General features: G+C 47.1%; 1 protein-coding gene across 1 annotated transcript; it reads left to right on the top strand.

Moving 5' to 3' along the window:
- Positions 1-4788: 4788 nt before the first annotated feature.
- LOC143640381 (palmitoyltransferase ZDHHC19-like) lies at positions 4789-7610 on the top strand. Its single transcript, XM_077108216.1, has 5 exons — positions 4789-4919; positions 5268-5389; positions 5936-6075; positions 6834-7006; positions 7457-7610. The coding sequence occupies exons 1-5, from the start codon at positions 4789-4791 to the stop codon at positions 7608-7610; spliced, it is 720 nt and encodes a 239-aa protein (XP_076964331.1).
- The last annotated feature ends 11574 nt before the right edge of the window (positions 7611-19184 follow it).

Here is a 19184-nt window from a genome sequence, read left to right as displayed (position 1 = left end):
CTAACGAGCACCATACCCAGCCAATCCCCCTTGATTTTAGACAGGGTCCACCTGATTTGCCCAAGCTGGCATCAAATTTGCCATCTTCCTGCCTCAGCCTTTTGCGTAGTGGGGATGAGGAGACATGTCCTGCAATGACTGGCTGAGACTAGATTTTTCAAAAAACTTTTTCTCAAGGATATCTCTTAAGAAGATACAGGAACAAAACTGTGTCCAGAAAAACAATTTAAAATGTATATTGAAGGCATGTCTCCCACATGAGCTTTTGGAGGACACACAATATCAAACCATGATACACTGGGTAGAGGATTATAGGCTGGTGGGTTTTCCTTTCAACACTTCAAAATTTCACTCAACTCTCTTTCTCTAGCACATTTTAGGAGAAGTCCACTAAGATTCTTATCTTGGCTCCTGTATGAGTAAGATGATTTCTTTAAATACCATCTCTTTGGCTTTGATTTTCAGCAATTTGAAAGATGGTAGGTGTAGATTTTGGGTATTTGCCTTGTTTGATGTTCTCAGAACTCCCTGTATCTATTACTTCATAAAAGTTTTCTGTGATTATTACTCGAAGTCTTTCCTCAACTCTCTTCTATTTTGCTTCTCCTCCTCCTATTCCAACTGCACGTGTGTTTATCTTTTGCAATTGCCCCGTTGTTCTTAAATTTTCTGTTTCAATTTTTCTTTTCTCTTTGCAATTTTGCCTGAGAAATTTCTTCTGACCTATCTGCAAGTTCACTAATATTCTCCCCAGTCATGTCCAGGGTACTAGTGAGCCCATCAAAGGTGTTAAGCATTCATCTTAGTCATTTTATCTCCAGTCTTTCCTTTTTTCTCTTGTTTACCATTTCCATCATCAGCTTACATTATCTATCTTTTCTTGAATATTCTTGTTCAGCTCTAACCCTCTATAACCCTTAGGATCTCAATCATAGTTGTTTCAAATCCCTGTCTGATAATTCCCACAGCCTCATCATTTGAGGGTCTCATTCGAATGCTTGCTTTATGTCCTTTCTTCTTGCTTTTTAGTATGTATACCTTATAATGATTTTTGATTGAAAGCTAGACAGTGTACTGAATAATAGGAACTGAGGTAAATAGGCCATTTATTTGGTGAGATTTTGTGCTCATCTGTCTAGAAGTTCAGTCATGTTTAGTGTTTTCTGTTGCCAAAGAGGCCAGAAACTTTCAGATTCCTATAATGTGCTTATTTTCATTTCTTGCCCAGAAAGAATTTGTGTCTTCAACTCTTTCATCTCTAATTCTCTAAAGTTGTGCGGAGGCTTTTTGGTATAGTGGCACAGTAGAGAGGAAGGAAGGATTCTGTGGTCTATGATTAGATCATGGTGTTGAGTGAGCCTGTATTGCTGGGGTGTGACTTTCACTGGTGTTTCCTACTTTTCCACCACCACTAGCACCTTGCAGGAGATAAGAGCCTGGAGTAGGAGAAACGCCTTCCCCCTTGAGGGACAAGGCTCTGGTGAAATCCTTGTACTTGGAGAGTAGGTTTCTGTTCTGGAGAATGGTTGCTCTTTTCACAATGGTTACCTCCATGTCCAGGATCACTATTCTCAAGGGACCTAAATGCGGTCTGCCCTCTGGGATTCACCAATCAGGGCTCCTTTCCATTATTGGCAGCACCCATCTCAGGCACTGATCCCATGCTCCAACTTCATTCCCTTTCTACTCAGCCCCCTGACTGCAACTCCTCCTGGAGTCACTTGCTTGGTGGTTGGTGGCAAGGACTCTGGAGCCAGACCTCATAAGTCCGAATCACAGCTCTACAACTGTCCAGCAGGGAGACCTTGGGTAGCACTTAGCACCTGGTCACTCAATTTCCCTATCTGTAAAACAAGGAATTGTGGGTTAATTCATGTAAACCACATAGAACAGTGGTTGTGCCACAAAGTGCCCTGTGTGCTGAAGACAGACCACGATATATGCTGATGTAGAAGGGGAAAAGGTACACTCATACACTGCTGGTGGGACTGCAAATTGGTGCAACCCAATCTGGAAAGCAGTATGGAGATTCCTTAGAAAACTTGGAATAGAACCACCATTTGACCCAGCTATCCCTCTCTTAGGTCTATACCTAAATGACTTAAAATCAGCATATTACAGGGACACAGTCACATCAATGTTTATAGCAGCTCAATTCACAATTGCTAAACTGTGGAAACAGCCTGGATGCCCGTCAATAGATGAATGGATAGAGAAACTGTGGTATATATACCTAATGGAATATTACTCAGCATTAAAAGAGAATAAAATTACGACATGTAATGAATGGAGTTAGAGAATATCATGCTAAATCAAGTAAGCCAATCCCAAAAATCCAAAGGCTGAATGTTCTCTCTGATAAGGAAAAATGGAGGAACTTTGATGGGGCAAACGGGAGGCAGAGGTGAGGAGGGGGCATGGGGGTAGGAAAGATGGTGGAATGAGATGGACATCATTACCCTAGGTACATGTATGAATGCACATATGGTGTGAACGCTACATCAGGTACAACCAAAGAAATGTAAATTTGTGCTGCAGTTGTGTACAATGAATTAAAATGCATGGTGCTGTCATATATATCTAATGAAAAATACAAAACAAAAAGAGAAACCCTAAGGCTAGCATGGTCTGCTCCAAAGCTCAATAGACCTGGTAGTTATGATTCTAGTACCACTGCTAACCTTTTTCCATGACCCAATGCATGTCATCCCTTCTTCTTGTGCTACAACAGAAATTGACATAAAACTTGGTGGTAGACTGTGACCCAAGCATCACTTCATTCTCAGTAGAAACACAACTGACCAAGAGAAATCTGAAAAAAAAATATTCAACATTACTAATCACTAGAGAAATGCAATTAAAATCATAATGGGATACCCTCTCGCACCTATTAGAATGGTTATTATCAAAAAGACAAAAGAACCAGTGGCACATGCCTTAATCTCAGGAACTCAGGAGGCTGAGGCAGGAGGATTATAAAGTCAAGGTAAACCTCAGCAACTCAGTGAGACCTGATCTCAAAATAAAAAGTAAAAAGGTCTCCAGATGGCTATCAGGGTTAAAGTCCCCCTGGGTTCAACCCCCATCATAAATAAAAGAAAAAGAAAGACAAAAGACTTTAAGTACTGGTCAGGATGTGGAGAAACTAGAATTCTTGTACTATGTTTGGGGGAATGTAAATTAGTACAGTCATTATGGAAATTAGTATGGGAAGTTTCTTTAAAACTTAAAAATAGAGCTCAGTTGGGAGAGTGCTTGCCTTGCATGGACAAGGCCCTGGGTTCAATCTCCAGCACCAAAAAAAAACAAAAACAAAAAACAAAAAACTACCCTATGGTCCAGCCAATCGGTGCATGAATGGATACAGAAAATGTGGTTTAGAAATATAAGGGGATAATCTTTAGTCTTTAAAAAAAATATAAGGAAATTCTGTCATTTATGACAAATGAATGAGGCCAAAGGACGTTTTATTGGGGGAAATAGCCACGCACAGGGCAACAATCACATGATCTCACCTACATGTGGAATCTATAAAAGTTGAACTCATAGAAACAGAGAGCAGAATGGTGACTGCCAGGGGCCCAGGAGTGGCTGGGCTGTGGAGGGGGAAGATGCTGGTCCCAGGAGAACAAATTACACTTAGATGAGAGGGATGAGTTTAAGGGATCTATTGTGCAATATAATGACTACAGTTAATAATAACATACAACAGAATGAGTACAGTTGATAATGTTATCTACACTAAAAATGACTCAAAGAGTAGATTTTAAGGGTCCTCACCACAAATAAGAATATGAAGTAATGTATATGTTAAAAAGCTTGACTCAGACGTTCTTCAATGTAACATTTTTCAAATTATGTTATATGCCATAAATATGTACAAATTATTATTAGTATTGTTATTATCATCATCATCAGGGATTGAACCTAGGATTGTTTAACCATTGAGTCACATCCCCAGCTCATTTTATTTTTGAGAGAGAATTAGATCATAAATCCCACCATGGAAGTGAGTAAACTGGGAAGATATTTAATTGGTAGATTTCTACCTCCTTCCCCAAACTGGAGCTCTGTTACAACAAAAAGGAAGAAGTGGAGCTAGGATGAGCAATGAGCACTGTTGACTCCAATTAGCACTGGGCCTGAAAGGGGGATGACCATCACCAAACTTCTCCCCATGCCATCTTCACATAATTTATGGCCTCTGTATTAGCCTGCTTTCTGTTGCTCTAACAAAATACCCGAGAACAGATAATTTATAAGGAGGTAAGTTTTATTTAACTCAGTATCCAAGATTTGGCAGCTCCTGCAAGTGATCTCTGGTGAGGGTGTTCACCAGATTGTGTGTCAGAAAACAGGGAGGGACCAATCTGGCTCTTTTGATAACAACTCCCTCTTACAGGAGCAAATGGGGGCCCATGAGAAGTCCATTACTCCCTTGAGAGGGCATCTTGCAGAGTGACTGAGTTACCTCCCACTAGGCCCACCTCTTTCAGGTTCTACCACCTCATCACTGAGGACCAACCCTCCAGCCTTTGAACATTTGGGACAAACCACATCATATCATCACAAGCTCCAACAAAGCTACCATCATAAGAGCAGGATGTCCCAGTCTACAACATGTGCGTATGTGGGGGATGGGGAAGGTTGATCTCACAAGTCACTGGAAGCAGCCAGAGCCCCCATTCCAGAACCTCTGTGATGTCACTTCTGTTGTCGTGGCAGTCTGGGTGCCAACCCAGAAGAGTTCGTTGGTGGCTTCAGTCTGTGAGACTTGGTGGTCTAGCCATGGCCTCTTCACAGAGTATCACGCCCCCAAATGAACCTCCGATCGAATCCTCATGGCTGAAACCAAGCCTGTTTCCAGCTTTTAATGCAATGCTTCTTATTACAATAAGTGGCATCTTCTTCGCCTTTCCGTGAGTCTCCCATGGAAGGTGTCAGTGCCTTAGACACAGAAGAGAAAATAGACAAGGACAGTACAGAGGCAGGGAGGGAAGTGGAGAGAGAGGGTCAGCAGGGGAAGGAGGATATAGAGTTAGAGGGAACCCAATGTGAAAGCACAGAGGTCTGGAGTGCCTGACGCATTTAGGGAACTATGAGAGACTGCTAATGCTGGTGACATTTTGTGGAGTCTCCATGGTCTGTCTCTAACCTGGATATTTAGATCAGTCCTTAAGGCGAGTGAGTCCTACCTCAGGTGAACTAGGCCTTGTGGGGAGCTCTGGATTTCCCCAGACTAGGACTGAGTCTGGCTCTGGTTTCAGGTGCCGGTGGTTGGCTCAGAATGGGCAGTGGGAATTTGCCGTGGTTTCGGGCCTATTCTTTATACTGTCCTTCTGCAGCCTCATTTTCCTCAACGGGTCAGACCCAGGCATTTTGCACAAAGGTAAGGCCTCAGACCCCTGGAGAAGGAGGTGGTATCCCAAGGGCTGATGCCTATAGGGGTGATTTCAAACATGCTAACCCCCCTCAACCCCACCCCCCGCCCCCGTGGCCTCAGGAGCCCTTCCCTCCATGTCATCATTACTTGGGCCCTGGCACTTCATTTCCCAAGCCACTGAAGTGCGAAAAAACAGAATCCTGGAGGTGTTCCAGCTGCTTTCGAAGCAAGGACTGGGCAGGCTGGCAAGAGAGGCCAGCAGGCCCTTCCAAACCACGCAGTTCACTCCTCCTCCTTCCCATTTTACACACGACTTCAAGCACTGATCACTATTCCAAAAGGGGAGAGCTCTGTATAGAGCTCCTGTGGCTGGACAGCCCTTTCTCTCTGACTGCCGCCCATCTGAGTGGTCAGCTTGCTCAACAGGGACCGGGATTCCCCTGCCCTCCTCCTCCCCACCCTTCTTGTTGCCCAATGATGCTATGGGGCGGCCCCAAGCAGTAGAGTGGTGGAAGGGCCTCCTGCCACTGCCCAAATCTCTTCCCCTGCCAGGCTCCTTAGAAGAGGACCCCAACATTCAATACATAGCACGAGTGAACAACAGGGCCTTTCGCCTGCAGTGGTGCTCGAAGTGTTCTTTCCATCGTCCACCCCGGACCCACCACTGTCCCTTCTGTAATATCTGTGTGGAGGTAAGTACTCCTCCTTCCTGTCCACTCACCAACCCATCCCAGGGCACCTGGCCAGGACCAGGAACTTCACATCATATGTGGTCCAGGGGTGGGTATGAGATCATCTTCCCACACTGCTACAAGTGGCTCTCAGCCACTCTTGGTCACTTATATATGTTATTGCCTCCAGTTCTGCACTTGTCCTGAGACGCTGGCCTTGCTTGCACAGGTGCTGACATGCAAAGGGCACCATCTGTGCTGAGCCTGGTGGAGTCAAGGGGAGGAAAGGCAGTGACTGTCCCACTAGCTTGCTGATACTAGATACCCATAACTTTAGGCCGGCTGCTGCCCTGTTCTGGGTATTGTTGCCTGTCCACCTCTGGGTGTCCAATTGAGGGTTTCCTGGGTTCCGAGTGCTCTTCTCTCATGTGCACACCTTGCACGGGTTTCCAAGTACAGAAGGCTGGCTGGGCTAGAAATTCTTCTCATCCTTACCCAGTATCTGAAAAAATACAGCTTCACAGCTTTTCTGTATCCTGCTCAAAGTGACACCAGGCAGGTCTTGTCTGTAAAGACCTCACTCATGACAAACGACCTGATGAGCCATGGCGTCCTAACTGTGCTCTATCCATGGACGTGCTGGTTTCACCCTGGAGATGGGAGCTCACGTGCAGGGCCAAGAGCAGGAGGTCTAGGGGCTGGTTTGAGGGGGGGCCTCAAGATTTGGGGGTATTGGGCTAAGCCAAATAGACCCTCAAGGTCTGCCTTCTCTCCCCTAGGACTTTGACCACCACTGCCTGTGGGTAAACAATTGTGTAGGTCAAAGAAATTTCCGCGTATTCGTGCTGCTGCTGGTGTCCCTGTGCCTTTATCTGTTTGTTCTTCTGGCTACCAGTGTGCTTTTTCTCATTCGTACAAGACACATGCCCTTGTCGCTGGACTCAGCCATGGCGTATCCACCCAGTCCCAAGGGCCCACACTGGGAAGAGAATGGGTTGTGGGGAGGGACGGACAGCCAAGGGGCAGGACAGCCAAGAGGTGGGGTTAACCGAGGGAGGGCTGATGTTGTGGGCAGGGCTAAAGGGAGAAGCTACTTGGGAGGACCTATGAAGGACAGATTGAAGGCGAGTAGGGTCAGGGAGATGGGCGTGGTAGGATGGACTATGGAGTTAAGAATCTAGGGAGGCCAAGAAGTGGGGTAATGAAGGTTGAAAAGGGTCAAGTGGGAGGCCAGCATGGTGGGGTGAGGTTTCTCTTGGGTGTGCTGGATTAATTGTCCAGTCCAGGGAGGAAAAAGTGGGTGGGCGGGGCCAGCCAGGGCGGGGCTAATGAGGGCTGTGGGTCGTTGGGCGGGGCCAGGAGAGAACAGTTTGTCTGTTCTTCTTAGCTTGTGTATGCACAGCATCGCAGTAGCTGTATCCGTCTTGGTACTCCTGCTGCCTGTCATTCTGCTCCTGATGATACAGACTGTGTCGGTGAGCAAGGTAAGCGAGTACTGCAATACCAGATGGTGCGGAGGCATCTTGCAACTTTGGGAATCCGGCACTTTCGGCTGATCTTCACTGCCCTTGGTCCTGATGGTGCCTCATGAGTCCTTCCAGACCCACCCTTAAGATGCAGCTCAGATCTTTCCTCCCCCTGGAGCTCAGTGGTCATTCTTCCTCGTGGGTGCATTGCATGGAGAGCCTGTTATTTGAGGGATGGGTGCATCCTGCGCTTGTGTTGATAAGAACCCTGCGATCAGAATAACACCAGCAGACACCTAGGGAAACGCTTGAGATGGGCGTCGGTCCTGAGTGGTGTAGCAGCCTGCAAGAAACTGAGTTTGGCGAGGCCAGCATTGTAGAGGAGGACATGCCACTCTTCCTGTCCTAGGTGTGATTTTGCAAAGGTGGAAGACAGGAGGGTGTTGTCTGTGAGAGGCACACCTTTGCAAAAAGGCAGAGAAACCCGAATGTAGGATGTTAAGGAAATGAGGAAGGAACGATTCTAAATCAAACCCAAGGTGCCAGATAATTTATAAGGAGGAGTCAAGATTAAAAAGCCCCTAAAAGTTGAGCGTGAAATTTAGTTTTGATGAAGTGGAAACCTGGGAGCCATGGTGGGATTTAAAAAAAAAAAACAACAAAAACTCATTTATTGAGGAATAAATTAAAACTGCAAAATTCATCCTTTTAGTCTAGGATACGGGATTTTGACAACTGGATACTGTCCTGCATTCTCCAGCATGATCAAGTTTAGGCAGTTTCTTTACTCCAGAATATCCTTTCATTCACCTGTTGTTGTCAGTCTCTCTCCCTATGTCCTTCAGGTTTTTCTTTTTTTCCAGGATCACATGTAAATGGAGTCATTGCCTTCTTTTCTCTGGCTTTATTTATTTAGGACAATGTATTTGAGATTCATCCATGTTGTCGCTCATATCAGTATTTTATTTCTTTTATTGCTGTGTAGAAGCGTATGGATGCCCTATAGATTGTTTATACATTCATCAAACGAAGGATTTTTTACATTATGTCTAGTTTTTCCCAGTATTTTTGTTTGTTTTGTTTTGTTTGTTTCATACTAGAAATTGAACCGGGGGGTGTTTAATCACTGAGGCACATTCCTAGCACCCCTCAAATTATGTTTAAATTTTTTTTTTTTAATTTTGAGACAGGGTCTCACTAAGTTGCTTAGCGCATCACTAAGTTGCTGAGGCTGACTTTGAACTTGCCATCCTCTTGCTTCAGGCTCCCAAGCCTCTGGGATTATAGGTGTGGGCCACTATGCCTAGCTAGTTTGGGGTAGTTATAAATAAAGCTGCCCCAAACATTGATGCACAGGCATGTGAACATAAGTTTTCATTTTTGTTGAGTAAATTCTTAAGGGTGGCATTGCTGAGTCATAAGGTAAACACGTGTGGAACTTTGTAGGAAATTGCCAAATTTGTCTTCCAAAACAACTGTAAGGTTTCTAAATCCTACCAGCAATGTTGGGAATTCCAGTTGCTTCACATCCTCACCAACATTTCACACTTTTTTTTTTCAAATATATTTTAGGTATCAGTTGACCTTTTATTTATTTATATGCAGTGCTAAGAATCGAATTCACTGCCTCACACACACTAGGCAAGCATTGTACCACTGAGCCACAACCCCAGCCCCTCACACTGTCCTTTGTTATTTTGTTTTGTCTTTTAATCAAACCTGTCTTATTAAATGAGTCGTAGTATTTCATTAAGGTTCCAGGTTGTGTTTTCCTAATGAGTAATGATGTTGAGCCTATTTTCATGTCTGTTTGGCCTTCATTAGGTCTTTGGTAAAATGTTTACTCCTGGAAGGGCACAGTGGCGCACACCTGTAATCCCAGCAGCTTGGGAGGCTGAGACAGGAGGATTCCGAGTTCAAAGCCAGCCTCAGCAAAGCGAGGCACTAAGCAACTCTGTGAGAACCTGTCTCTAATAAAATACACACAAAAAAATGGACTGGGGATGATGCTCAGTGGTTGAGTGTCCCTATATTCAATCCGTGGTACCCACTCCCCCCAAAAGCGTTTACTCCAATCTTTTGCCCATTTGAAAAAACGGTTGTTTTCTTATTGAGTTTTAAGAGTTTTCTACATCAGATTCAGATCTAGGATTTGCACATCTCTTCTTGCAATCTATGACTTGTCATTCCATTTTCTTCATAGCATCTTCCCAAGAGCAGGAGTCCTTAGTGTTGTTTTTCTAGGACTAGGGTTGAGTCAGGGGTGCTCAACCACTGAGTTCTCCCTCAGCATTTTGTGGCTGTTGTACATTCTACATAGAAAATTGTCATCTGTGAAGAACAGTTTCATTACCTTCTTTCCAATCTGTGTATCTTTATTGCTTTTTCTTTTTAGTGTTGAATAGGAATGATAGGGGTGGGCATCTCTGCCCTGGGATTCCTTTAGTATGGCAATCTCTTGACTAAAGGCTCTTTCAGTAAGACTGGTGGGCAGCATCAGTGGGGGAGGGGATGCTGCAGACCCCGAGACAGTGAACAGACAGAGGAGCCTACCTGCTCATCACCTCCCATCCTTTTAGTCCCCAGCCCACCACTGCCATATCTGGTCCTCCTCCCACCTGAGACTCTGTGCTTGGCCCTTATTCATCAGCCCTGTGGTCTGCCTTTACTTTGAGCTTGACCTTTACTGCTTTGTGTACTGAAGGCCTTCAGCCCAGATTTTCCTGGGCCATGTGATTTTTGACTAGGAAACTATGATGGGGCCTCCCCACTGCCCCTGTCCTCCCAGATAGTGAAATTCAGTTAAGGCATAATTTTAGAAAAAAAATGAGAGGTGGGGAAATGAAGTGGGAGTGGGGTGGTGACATTGTCTTTGGAGCAATTGAGCAGCACAAGGAAGAGTTTAAAAGGTATCTGAAAGGGGCTGTGGTTGTCGCTCAGTGGCAGAGAACTTGCCTAGCATGTGTGAGGCACTGAGTTTGATCCTCAGCACCCCATACAAATTAAAAAAAAATAATAAGGTCTATCAACAACTAAAAAATATTTTTTTAAAAAAGGGGGGTGTGTGGAAGGATGAGGTAAGGGACAGGTGTGGCCAATGGAGACAGAACAAGGATCTTGCACAGGGAGGCACAGGATGATGAGGAGCCCTGAGAAGGCAGGAGAAAGGAGTGCAGTGTCAGCACTGTCTGCGGAGAGCTGCTCACAAGTGGGACAAGGGAGGTCACTCTTCCTAGGAGCATAGGAAGGCAGGAGGCCCTGGGTCACTCTTGGGCTCCCCTGCCCTTAGAATCTTGCTCCAGGCCTGGGCTGAGCCCTGGCTAAGCTGACTGACTTAGGAGGAGTCACTGGGAGATGGCCTTGCCCAGTCCTGCTGATTCTGAGCTCCTCTTCCCATCCCCATCTCCCTCCAGGACAAATCACTCCGGAACAACAACCCCTTCGACCAGGGCTGTGCCAACAACTGGTATTTGACCATTTGTATGCCAGTGGGACCCAAGTGAGTTGGTAAACTGAAGGCTCAAGTGGTGGATCTCTGGGGCTGGTGGGAGTGGGGTGAGATAAAGCTGGGTTTTATTCTTTGGTTCCTGACCCCAGCTCCCAGGCCCTGTCACCCATTGTCCTTTCCTTTGGGGTTTTCTCCAGGGCACTCTGGGAGCCTCTGGGAACGTCCCTATTCATTGCCCTTCTAGGTTCTTGCCCTAAGAAATGGAGTAGAGGGGAAATGCAGCCTGGATGAGACTCCTGGCTGGGAACCCTGGGCTCTGTGCTTTCCAAGCTGAGGGTGAGGGTGGTCAGGGGGACCAGGCCAAGGTGGGTAGTGACTCCCTGCATTTGGTCTATCACGCCCCAGGTACATGTCTGCAGCTACTTGGATGCAGCAGGCGGAAGGCATGGAGTGGGACCCTGAGCAAGGGGACCCAGTGCACACACGGTTCTCGCCACAATATTCCCGTCAACACCGTCCCACAGAGCTCCCTGGGCCCACATCTCCAACACATGGACAGGGCCCCCCAGGGAGTGGCAAGGCTGCAGCTTTACAGGAGGTGAGGAATAGTGGGTGTGCATTGGGAGAAGGATGTCTGTGGGTCACACATGTGTTTGGGGAGGCTCCTGAGGTTGGGCTGGCCCTGAAGCTGAAGCACATGGAGCTTAAGGAACGGAAATATGAACCTGAGTGTGCGGGTTCCAGGTTTCAGAGTACTCCCAGGGGTTGCTGAATAGACAAAGAGAAAAGACTGCACCACTAATTTGCTAGTTGGCCTTGGCCAGTCCATTATCTTTCTAGGCCTCAGTTTCCTCAGTTATTAATGAGGACTGAGACTAGTAATTTATGTTTTAAAGGAGATTCTTCTTTGGGGGGGAGGGGGACAGGGAATTGAACTCAGGGCACTCGACCCCTGAGCCACATCCCCAGCCCTATTTTGTATTTTATTTAGAGACAGGTTCTCACTAAGTTACTTAGTGCCTCACTTTTGCTGAGGCTGGCTTTGAACTTGTGATCCTCCTGCCTCAGCCTCCCAGGCCACTAGAATTAAGTCATGGGCCACTGTGCCTGGCTCTTTTTTTGTGTGGAAATTTGTACTTGAAATCCCATGTGAAATATATGAAGTGGAGCATTAGGAGTGCAGTAGGGTAGATAACCCATGGTGCCCACCAAGGGCCCTTGCATTACTTGGGGTACCAGCCCTCTCCTTTGTCCTGTCTCCTGGGGCCCAGAGCCATGACTGTGAACTGCAGGGTAGAAGCTAGAAAGAACACCCATGTATTGACTTATGTGTTTAGATTTCCATCAGCCCGATGACGCAGCAAAAAGCCCACAGAGAAAACTTGGCCTCCCATCCACGAGCCTCTCACTCACCCATTCACACTGCTGGATACCAGGACATCTGAACTTCATCTTTTGAGCCTCCATGTGGAGGCCTCTTGTAGCTGAGCCCTCAATCACTCCCCTATTGGGAGTGCTAAGACTTCCATTCCTGTTGTACATTTGTAAATAGTTTTTACTTCTTCCTATGGCTGCTCTGTCTGTTTGTTCTAGGTTTAGAGAAGCGGTGTTTCCTGGGGATGTAGGGAGGCTCTGAGGGGTTGGAGCAAAGCCCTCTTGGAAGGGAAAGATCCTTGCTCTCTGAGAACCCAAGCTAGGGAACCAACATTGTCTAGCTCATTGACCTTGAGCAAGACACTTGTCATTTCTCTCATCCTTAAAATGTGGCAACAGTAATAATCACAGTGACTGACCTGGCTGGCTTCCTGGCAAGGGCTGGAGATGGGAGGAGAGAAAACCCCCAGCTAGCACTAGGGATGGAGCAAGCCCTGTCCTGCAGCATCCCTGTCTGACTACAGGGGGTGCCAGCTGCCCAGGAATTTGAAAACCAAGTCTGGCCCAGCCCTCTAGTGGGAGGTGAGCCAGCCTGAGTCAGTCTGGAGCCCCCTCCTGGGCGCCTCCTCCCCAGATGTGGGAGGGTGGGGGCATTCATCCTGCATCTCTCCTGCAACTGTGTCCCACCCTGGTCCCTTCCCCCTGGGGTGCATCAGGTGCTGGTTCTGGTCCTGTCCCTGGGGTAGACTCAGGAATTTTGAGTCTGCAGGCCCCAGAGTGTTGGGCAGGGGGCACATCAAACCGTGTGTCTGTTAGTCTCCAGAGTGTGATCTTGGGACTGGGAATAATATCACCTTCGTAGTAGGTTGTTGGAGGAGGAGGTGAGGTGTTTCATCTAGTGCACAGCAGGCAAGCAATGGATGCAGCTGGAATGATTTATGGTTATTTTCTCCACTAGTTGGGCGACCCAACCATGTCAGAATTTCCAGAGTACTATTAGTGGTTGTGGGGCTCTCTGAATTTGTATCAAGGACCCCATATCATCTTGCCACATGAAGCATCAGGACAGACAAACTATACTGCTTCTTTCCATACTTGTATCTGGGTGAAACCATCTTGTGTGATAAAGGTGGAGGCAAAAGGATGTCACCCAAGGGGTCAGATGCATGTCCCTAGGGTGTGTGTGTGTGTGTGTGTGTGTGTGTGTGTGTGTGTGAGAGAGAGAGAGAGAGAGAGAGAGAGAGAGAGAGAGAGAGAGAGAAGGAGAGAGAGAGAGAGAGAGAGTATGCACATGTTTGGTATGAGCTCATTCTCGGGGGTGTGTTCGCCCAGCCCCTTATCCTTTCTGACCAACTTTAGGAGGTCGGTGACCTATGATGCAGGATGTGTCTCCAAGTCTCCAGACCACAAAGTCCCACGACAAGACTGCTCTTCCCTCTTCCTTTCCTCCTCAACCTCTCCTGGGAAGCCCAGGCCCAGCCCCACCCGCCTGCCCTGGCTTGAACTCCAACACTTCTCATCCCCTTTCCCTGTCCCAATATCTATCTCCCTGGGCTCAAGTCCTTTTGGGGCTTAAGGCTTTTCTCAAATCTTATTCCTGCTCACTTCCTCTGTCTGGGAAGCCCAAGTTCATGGGCACATGGCAGAGAAAAAGGGGAGGAGTCCCTGTGCCCAGGTTTTAGTGCCTGTGAACCTGTGTGTGCAGTAGGGATGGCTCAACCCTGCTGACCAACAGGGGGAAAGGCCGAGTGGGGAAGCCAGAGGCTCCCAAGCTCATTCCCAAAGGACAGCCCTCCCAATAAACTGGATCTGAGTGAGGGAGGAGAGAGGTGGTCCAGGAGCCTGGGCCAAGGCCTGGATGTGCATCATGGAACTGCCTGGGTGGGGGAGTGCTGGAGGGAGTCCAGCTCCAAGCGGGGCCCAGAAGGCCAGGCCCCAGTCTCTGAGGAGTTCATGCTGCCTCCTCCAGCCCCGCTGGCTGTCCCCCTGCCATCCTGCCTATCCCCGTGCCATCCTGCCTGGTTCAGGTCTACACTCATTGGCTCCCTGCCTTCAGGTATACAGGGCCTCACTCAGTCTCAGGCAAGGGCCTTTTAAGTCCTAAGCTAGATGTGACACATCTCCTTGACTATCTGGTCCTCAGTTTCCCCACTAGAAAAGGATGTAATTTCCCTCAGATTCTCAAAAGAGGACATGGCCTTTCCAAAGGCAAAGACTTCCTGCTCTGGGATGAAGATTTTAGGTGTGTCCGCCCCCTGCCCCCAGCCTAGGATTCCTAAGAATTCCTTAAGAAAGACCCTTGGATCAGGCTCATTGCTTCTTGAGCATTAAGTGGGACATAGAACATTCCTTCCTTTGACGTCCTCCACCATACCCTCTACCCTAAGCCTTGGGCCAGTCTTGTGACTCCTTGCCAAGTTGAGAGGACCCAACTGGGCTGCACCCCCTTCCCTTTTTGCCCCCTTCTCATTTCTGCTGAATGTGCCCTTGATTCTCAGACATGCCCCAACCAATCCTTGGCCCATGGATAAGGCAAGGGGTGTTATAGGGGACCAGTTATGCGGCCCACTCTCCACCTACCCAGGAAACTCTGCCATCCCTGGGCCAGAGCCAAGAAATGGCCCCCAAGCCTGCAGGGCTACCAGGTGCCCACAAGCTCCTAGAACCGTAATGCCAGATTCGTGGGACCCCAATAGACCTCCAGGAGCCGAAACTGATGCAATTACACAAGAGTCTTTATTGCAGGCTCGCACCTGGACTCTCAACCGTTTGCAATACAGCGGTCCTGAGTAGTGAGTCCCAACCCTTAGTTAGTGAGAATTTATAGGTTTTGGGGGGATACACTATGCATCACAACATCACACAGAAAATCATTTTATACCGCGGGAAAATCAAACAACAATTCTTAACATTGATGAGCACATTCACTGGCCAGAACAAGTTGGGTAAGGGTAGTGGGTGAATTCAAAAGGTGGATATATTTGAACTGATTGGTTTAGGCCCGGAAGGGTTGCAAGAGTCTCTATGCCAAACTGCAGGGTTGCCTGATCATGTTATACATCACGGAAACTACTGGGAGGTCACCTGACATTTCAGATATTTTTCCTGTCTCCTGCAGATTGGTGGTTGCTAGGGGGTTGCTATGGGTCCTCACCTAGCTTAACTGAGTCAGGGTCACCTAGCACCACAGATCCCTTTTGTTAAACAACTCAGCAGGGTGGGTATGTGCCTAAGAACCTTCTGTGGGTTTTTCCAAGGACAACAGTCATGCCCCCTCCCTCTGGACAGGCCTTGAGGTAGAAGCTGATTTCTCAAAAATGGAGTCACATCAGTTTCTCAGAACCTGGGATGGAGAGCCTAGCATCTCCAGACCTTTCCTCATGGGCCTCTTGGGAAGTCAGGGCATATAGGATGAGACTCAACCTAGTCACCCAGCTCTGCCGCCAACTAATGTGCCACAGGAGAATCTGTCTTCCCTTTGCTAAAACTTGGAGTCCTCAAGGTAATCATAGATATCACACTGAGGGTCACAGACTCTTAAGTCTTTAGGGAGGGTAGGGACTCAGGGATACCTCATCCAGCTGTCTGCCACCCCCAGTTTTGCAGATGGGGCTCTTAGGTCCTGCAGAGGGAAGAGTTTGCCCAAGATAACCTGGTGGCATCAGCCTGATGGCTTTCTCTGGTTCCCAGGGGACCACTCTCATTCCTGCTTCCAGGGCCATTCCAGCAGGGGAAGGGCTTGGACAGTGACCACAGGGCCCCACTCTCGAGGCAAACTTAGAGCTGGCAGTGAAGTTCAGCACAGGGCTGTCTACTGAAAAGGCGGCCAGTTTGAACCCCTCTCCAACCCTGCACTGTGCCCATAGTGCTCCTGCTGCCTCTGGCTCAGCCCTGTCCTGCTCTGCCCTGAGGGCCCCACCCAAGAAGGCCTGCAAGTGGCTGAGGGTGAGGCAAGGCTAGGACCCCTGGGGCAGAGGAGCTGGTTGTCTGAGGAAGTGGGGGTGTCCTGCCCCTTTTACACACTTTAGAATTCCTTTGTTCTCATGCCTTCACTTCCTCACAACCTGCTTACTTGACCTAAAAGATGGAGTGATCCAAGGGTCAGAAGGAAGTGGATCAGGGGTCCTGGCAAGAAGGGAGCAGCCTAGGAGGCATTCATTAACAGCCCCTACAACTCCCTGCAGGGAGGAATAATCCCTGGAGGCTGGTAACCTTGGCAACAGGTGGAAAAGGGGAAGTGCTCTAGAGGTATTAACATTTTATTACTTTTCCTTTCAAACCAGCCTCCATCTTTCTGATCTGACCCATTATTTATTACTTGCACTGTCCTTTTGTCCCCACCAACAACACTTTCTGAATATGTGTCCTATGAAGACAATGAAATTTGATTCCACGTGTACAGACCACTGATTACTTCAATTTTCCTTACTTCCAATCACCTCTCCCCGTACCTTCGACCTCCCTGCTTCGTTATCATAAATATCCCTAAACCTTATGGGGGAGAGATCTGAGACTTGATCTGTCTTCTGGCTTGGCTGCCTCCTAAATAAACCTTTTCTCGTTTGCAAAACTGGTCATTTTGAGATAGTAATTTGGGAAGACAGAGAGACATACTAAGTGTCAAAAGCAGCGCCATAAACCGCTAAATGTGAAAGGCTCCCTCCAACACTTGCAACTTTGAGAGCAATGTGCAAAGGAGGTTGTAAAATTGTGTAGCTCTACCCTGCCTCCACCTCTAGACCAGCCCCTAGCTATCCTCCCTCTGCAAATACTAACACCCCATACCAACAGGTTGCTGTCTGTCTCTCTGGAGATAGCCTGCTTTTCCCCAAAGGGGTCTCTCTCTTAAGATAAGCCCCCATTCTTCCTTGAATATGTATCTACTTCACAAATAAACCTCTGTCTCTGCCTTTGACTGGTGCATGGTAAAATTCTTTTCTGTCATGTCTGCAAGAACCCTGCTGGCCCTGAGTCAAGTTCTCCCTTTCTCTGGAAACTTCTCAGACCATTCTTCAGAGAAATATCTTCTCCTGTGACAGGTTCAGTGATTGGCATGCCATCTATGGGAGGCGGGTGGCCAGGACCATGCCTAATTCAGTAACTGACTGTCATGGAGAAGAGATCTCTTCCAAGAAGGGCAGCAAGGAATTTCAGCATGAGTCTGCCAAAGGCAGAGACAAAGGTTTATTTAGAAAGTAGATACACATTTAAGGGAGAATGCCATCTGTCTCAAGAGTGAGAAGCCCCTCCTTGAGTTGGAGGTCCAACATATGTAGAAGGGCCATAGTCAGGGACAGGACTGAGGTGGAGACAGGGTGGAGCTGCACAATTGTAAGCTCAGTTTTCCCTGAGTTTATGTATTTCCCTCATTTTACAAGGACATGAGCCAAGAGCCTGTCAAGATTTTAACACAGTGACTCCCACTGCTTGCCTGTCCTCAAGCTTGTCTCTTTTGTCTAAAGAAAACACAGAGACCAAGCTAGAATTTCATAGGACCAAGCAAATGGGGAAAGGGTCGAGAAAGGAGTGCAGGTTTGGGGTTTGGGGAGGGAATACTGAGAAGATAGCTCTGGCTGTCTCCCTATTCATTCGTACCTACTCCCTTTCTTGCAGTTTTGGAGAGAATACAGGTATGGGGGGAAGGCTGCAAAAGGGGTGGGGGGAGGCTTTCTTTTTGCCCCAGTGGTATCTGAAGAGCCAAAGTGGGCAGCAGGACAGAAGCTGACTCTCTTGCCTAGCTGACTCACAGTTTTTATTATTTGATTGCTTGTTTTCTTTTGGCTGACTATACCTACCCTCAATTTTGCCTAAACACACACACTGGCTCATTAATTTAGAGGCATATGCTGAATACCCACCAGTGACAAGAGTAAGATGTGACCCCGTGCTCATTGTTCACAGACCTAGAAAGGGAGATGGACACTTAAAGAGTTAGTAAAAAAGATGAAAAGTGCCAAAACAAGTAGGACTGTCTGTGAATGTATTAATCATACCTTTATATTCTGCTTTTTGTTGTTATTGTTGTAGTTTTTAAATAAGGGACTGCTTCTTTGGGGTTATCCATTTCCTAAAGACAGTAAAAAACTGCCTAAGGCACACCTCTTATATGCATACCAACCACTGGGGGTGGGGGCTATACTTCTAACCTCTTCTTTTAGCAAGCTCTTAATGTTCCCTTTACCTAATTGCCCCAGGGCCAGGTACCAGATTGCAAGAGACATTCCTAAATGCTGCAGCCTGTTGGAGTTAGCCAAACCAAACAATTCAAAACTTATGCTCCTTTACCCAGTCCTTCCCTTAAAAACCACAATAAAGGCTCTGACCTTGTTTTCTGACTGACCTGGTATTTCCTGTGTGCTCCCCATTCACAGCCTGCAGTGCCTTCTCTTTGTAGGGATCAGTAGTATAAGTCCCTTCTTCCTTCATGACAGTACTTTCTTTGTCTATGTGACTTAACACACATTTCAAACAATCCTGGGATTGGGTATGATGGTGCATACCAGTAATCCCAGCAGTTCAGTAGGCTGAGACAGGAAGATAACAAGTTCAAAGCCACCTCAGCAATTTAGCAAGGCCCTGTCTCAAAATGAAAAATAAAAAAAAAAGGCTGGGGATGTATGATATACTCAATGATTAAGTGCCCTTGGGCTCAATCCATGGTGTCCAAACAACCAAGGGGAAAAAAAAAAACAACCACCACCATTTCTGGTTACACTTAAGACAGTGAATACCTATATCTCCCCTACTATTTTGTTTAGTATAAACAAACATAACTAGATAAGAGTTTGTTCCCCACATGGGTTCTGTTTCATCATTCTCAGAGCAAAGAGTCTACTTATTTG

This window comes from Callospermophilus lateralis, unplaced genomic scaffold (assembly GCF_048772815.1).
Source record: "Callospermophilus lateralis isolate mCalLat2 unplaced genomic scaffold, mCalLat2.hap1 Scaffold_210, whole genome shotgun sequence".
Taxonomy (NCBI): domain Eukaryota; kingdom Metazoa; phylum Chordata; class Mammalia; order Rodentia; family Sciuridae; genus Callospermophilus; species Callospermophilus lateralis.
This window is presented reverse-complemented; position numbering and strand designations above follow the sequence as displayed.